Source organism: Austrofundulus limnaeus, unplaced genomic scaffold, assembly GCF_001266775.1.
Source record: "Austrofundulus limnaeus strain Quisiro unplaced genomic scaffold, Austrofundulus_limnaeus-1.0 Scaffold15, whole genome shotgun sequence".
NCBI classification, from domain to species: domain Eukaryota; kingdom Metazoa; phylum Chordata; class Actinopteri; order Cyprinodontiformes; family Rivulidae; genus Austrofundulus; species Austrofundulus limnaeus.
In genome coordinates this window covers 4038219-4043305 of record NW_013952417.1, presented here as the reverse complement: position 1 = coordinate 4043305, position 5087 = coordinate 4038219, and the positions used below count along the sequence as shown (strand labels likewise).

Below are 5087 nucleotides of genomic sequence, written 5' to 3'. Positions count from 1 at the left end.
GGGTCTTTCTGTGTGGAGTTTGCATGTTCTCCTCGTGTTTTTGGAGGGTTTTCCAGATACTCTGCTTTTCGTCATTAAAAATAGAAGTTGCACGAATAAATAAATAAGTAAAATGTAAAAAAGGTATAGTAAATACACATTCAGATGGTAATTTAACATCATTATGTGTATAATTGGTTGTTATAATTATTTTATTTGTTCAATACTTTTTTACATTTTACCACTTTATCTGAAAAATGTGAAATCTTATAGGTATTAAATCTCTGAAATATAAATTCTGCCTTTAATTTTCACCTTGATTAAACTTTGTTGCTGTTCTGCATCAGAGCAGAATGTTTAGATTTTCTACCCTGACGGACGAAACATGTTTGTGTAAAACTTGGCAAAATGACCAAAACAATCACAACTTAAGGTCTCCATTTTGTTTTTGACATGTACTATGATGATATTTTTGAGAAATTAAAAAAGGCACTTTTAATTAACTTTTAACTGGGCAGATATTTGTGGTGATCAAGCAATGTTCATATTTTGTTTACTTCTACTGTAAGTTTAAAAATGTATCTAATGCATGTAAAATTATTAATTAAAAATGTAAACATTTTTAAATTTCCTTGGGTTAATAGTTTTATATCGCCTACATATTGTAGTTCTAAAACTAACCTCTTAAAACGATGAGCAGCTCTCTGTGCCTGCTGTACTATTCCGCCCTCTGGTGGCCAACAGGGACATTATCAACTGTTTAGTCGATTTCTTACACTTGTCCCTCGGAGGTTTCCGTAGACGTAAAGTAAAGACAGACGTGTATTAACGTCAAAACAGGCAGTCTTGTCACTGATGCGAGTTGTGGTTTTGTTCCCAGTTTGTTACAGCTTTACAAGTCACTAATGAATTTAAAAGAGAATGGCATTCGACTTAAAGTTAGACTTGGAAAATTATCAGCAATCGTCAATGGCGGATAGCGAAGCAGGCATCTTGTCTTTCGACCAGGGAGGAGAGTGGGGTAAGTGTGGGCTGACTTCTAGAACATACAGTACATGATGAAGCTGAGCTAACAGAAGGTACTTTAAAAAAGGCACTGTACAGAAAATTCAAGAAAAATAACTAAATTTTAATCAAGACATTTGTTTCTAAACGACCAGAAGTTACGTTTGACGTTATATGTTGTTAGTTTCGATGTTATCAGCTAGCCTGTTAGCATTAGCTGACTGGATGCTGTGATGTAATAAACATCAGCAGCCGGACTGAAGTGTAGTGTTTAGAACACATTATTTAAAATACTTAAGTTTGAATAAACATAAATTTCAGAGGATTGCTCCCATTATTGTAATCACAATCATTTTGGTTTGAATTTGAATATTGTTATGAGTTATGATGCAATACAAATCTAATAGTACATGCGTTCATATATGTCAAATTACTTAATGTAATTGCTCTGTGGGGGAAAAAAACACTAAAAAACGATAAATTCCATATAATGATTTATAGGCCGCACGAAACACAGACTGTTTTTACTCTAAATGGTCTAATTAATATTTTTTAGTCATAGCAATTTATAAAAACTCTAATAATAAATAATAAAGAATAAAGAATAATTAATAATAATTAATAATAATAAATAATTCTTCAATTTTGTTTTGATGAACAGATTAGATCTTGATTTTAAATTTTTACAAACCTATGATAGATCTTTTAGGTCTGAATATTTAATAAAGTAATATAACATCAAGTGGAATATAAATGAATAAATTATGCAGTCCTGGTTATGGGTAATTTTATTCTTCCAACATCCATTTATGAAGCTCAAATGGTATTTTTAGCATCACATTTGAAAGTTGTTCTACTGCTGAAGAAACTGAAGACAGTCACAATATCTCAGTAGGGTTGGGCATAATCGTATCGTGTGCAATTAATCATCAGAAAAACATTAATCGATTATTTTTTGGCACTTGACAATTAATACGATTAATGCCAGCAGGCAGACTGACTGGATATTTCCCTGGTTGGTCCGCTCGATGCTCCTCTCTGCTTCAAATATGACGAGCATTTAAAATAAAATTCTGTAATTTATTTATCTATCAACACAATTTAAAATTTGATGGATAGCCCGAAGTCTGTAATTTTGACAATTTGGAACAGATTTTTTATGAAGAGCAAATATTTCCCACTAAATTGGTCATGTGACCAGGACATAAGGGTGTCCAGGGGATTAATCGTCAAATTAATCGTTATTGGCTAAATACCACAATTAATCGTGATTAATTTTTTTGCCAATATCGCCCAACCCTATATCTCAGGCCTCATTTCATGACAGGATAAGACACTGATTGAAGATATCACAACACATAATCTGCTTATTTCCAACCTATATTTTACCTTTGATGTTGCTCACAAACAGAAATATGTGGGTGAATGTGAAGACCAATGTTCAGAGACATATAGACTGTGCCTTTCCCTTACCGTCTTGTTGATGCCTCTGCAGTAAAACTCAATCAACATAGCCAAATTGGTCTGACCCATTTAACAAGTTAAAACAGCTAGCTGTGAATGGAAATTCACCTTTTCCGCAATGTGGAGTGACCACATACCTTTAGCAGCAACATGTGGCCCACTTTATCTCCTTCCTCTTACCTTGCTTCTCATTAGGGACAGATGAGTCATCATCACAGAAACTAATTGCAAAATGACAAATATTAACTGGTGACTGTTTTTCCGACAGTTAATTGCACACAATAGGATTTTGCACAACCCTAATATTATTTGATTAAACAGTGGGGTGTTGGTTTATGAGACGACAAAGCTGTGTTAAAAGTAGGAGTTAAGCGATGCTTATGGTCCGTACTTAAGAGAACACAATGCATGCCTGTTCATATGAGACAGATCTGGGCCACATACATCAAACTACAAATGAGTCAGTAGTGGCACGCTACACAAACAGTGCCATCATACCCAGACCTGAACCACATTAAATGTTCTACTCTTTTGTTACAACTTTCAGTGGACTAAAAGCAGTTTGACTTATGTTGTGTTCTGGATGCTCATCTTTACACAGATATAAGCCTGTTTGATGAACTGGGTAACCTGGGGGATGCAGACGAGCTGCTGGAAGCCCTCGAGAGCGGCAGCTATGTGAGTAACTCCCTTTTACAATAAAGTTACTGTAATAAAACACATTCGTTTGAATTATGTTTGGCATGGGATGTACCGGAAAGAAAATAGCCTAAATTATTTGTAGTAATAGAAAAATAACAAAAGTTTATGTTTCTCTGATATATAGAAAAGCTTATTACTTTATACAGTAGACTGATTATGATACACTGTGTTTGGTTCTTTGTTGCATATTCCATGAGTTTATTTATTTATTTATTTATTTTGTTAGTTGGATGGATGGATTGATTGATTGATTCATTTATTCATTGATATGTTTGATTCTTCAGGCTAACGAAAATCCAGATCTGGATTTTGATATCGACATTCCTCCCTGGAATGAAATGGACACAAGCAGCACTAGTACAGGTAAAGGTGTATGTGTGTCACATTTTGCCACAAATTAAAAGTTTGAATGGATTTTCTATTGAATCAGTGTACAACAAAAACAAGCATGTAAAACGCAAATTCGGGCAGCTCATTTTGTCCCGATCTCTGCCAGAATGGACATGTAAACTATTTCTTTTATTTTTTTATATGGCCATTTAATTGAAGAATACAGAAAATAAATGAAGAAATATAGCATTTTAAAACACGTAGACACAGAATAAATCATCATAATTTCTCCCTCCTGCTGTAGAGTACATCACACGTAGCTCAGCATTTAAACAATGACAGCAGTTGTTTCAAAATTTTCTCATTTACAACTGAAATATTGTCGCAGGTCGTTTTAACGTAAAATCAACTTCACCACACTTACATTCCAAAGATTTGACAATGCATTATGACTAGACATATTAGTTATATCTCGAATTACATTCTGACCAAATGACATCAGATTTATGTACCAATAAATGTGTGGAAGCTCTAATTCAGGATATCTTAAATGTATTTTTAGATATGAGTTAGGCTTTATAAGATTTAACTAATGCAGCCTTTTTCATGTTTGTAATTTTTATTTTAAAAAAAAAGCAGCATGTTATGGTAATATTTATTTAACAACAGAGACAGAAATACGCTTTTCAAGAATGAAGGTACTCCGTGYGATGATCAGCTGAGTTTTATTGCAACAACAGGAAACACAGAGAACCTGGCCTGTCTCTGTGCCTCTGCTTCTCTCTCCACACTGCTCACTGTCTCACTCTGTTGTCTCGAGAAAACAGCATTCTGTCGTCTTAGCAAGATTTGATACAAGGTCAATGGAAAACACAAAGATGAACACAAGTGATATCTAAGAATGACTGTTGTTAGCAAATCTTGTTCTGACTTTAATCATTCTATCTGCAGATGAACAGCATGTCAGGAAAATCTAGGTCATTAAAGGATGTCATGAATTACTGGCTTAAACATAAAGTATTATTTCTACCACACAGCACTTCACTTTTAATAAATACCAGTAATGTTTCTGCTGTCAGTTATTCTTTGTTCATTTTGTGAAAGTAGCTCTTAAGAAAAAAAAAGTTTGGAGACCCCTGCTCCAGGGGAAACACAGGAGAGGTCTAAAAATGTTATGTGAAGGTGTTTAACATGTTAATGATAATAAAATGCATGTTCTGACTTAGTGAGTGACTCAGTCTGCAATGTTTGCATCTACTTAACCAGATGTCATATGTTATGTACTTCTGTGTGTAATCATGTTAATATTTTGCAATACACGTTTTAGGACGTGCATGTTTTAGTAGTACAGTACACATTTTAGTACAGTACACATTTTAGTACAGTGCACATTTTAGGACGTGCATGTTTTAGTAGTACTGTACACATTTTAGTACAGTACACGTTTTAGTACAGTGCACGTTTTAGGACAGTGCACGTTTTAGGACCGTGCACATTTTAGTACAGTACACATTTTAGTACAGTGCACGTTTCAGGACAGTGTACATTTTAGGACCGTGCACGTTTTAGTGCAGTGCACGTTTTATTGCAGTGCATATTTTATTACA

General features: G+C 34.2%; 1 protein-coding gene across 2 annotated transcripts in view; it reads left to right on the top strand.

The window, feature by feature from the left end:
* Window positions 1-785: 785 nt before the first annotated feature.
* Window positions 786-5087, top strand: part of atf6 (activating transcription factor 6) — a gene marked incomplete in the record, with an annotated part of 58026 nt that continues 53724 nt past the window's right edge. For both annotated transcript variants that reach the window (XR_001309840.1, XM_014002954.1), the window contains 3 exon segments: window positions 786-1000; window positions 3050-3126; window positions 3435-3513. Coding sequence is in view for 1 of the 2 variants with exons in the window: in XM_014002954.1 (XP_013858408.1) it covers window positions 901-1000; window positions 3050-3126; window positions 3435-3513 (256 nt within the window).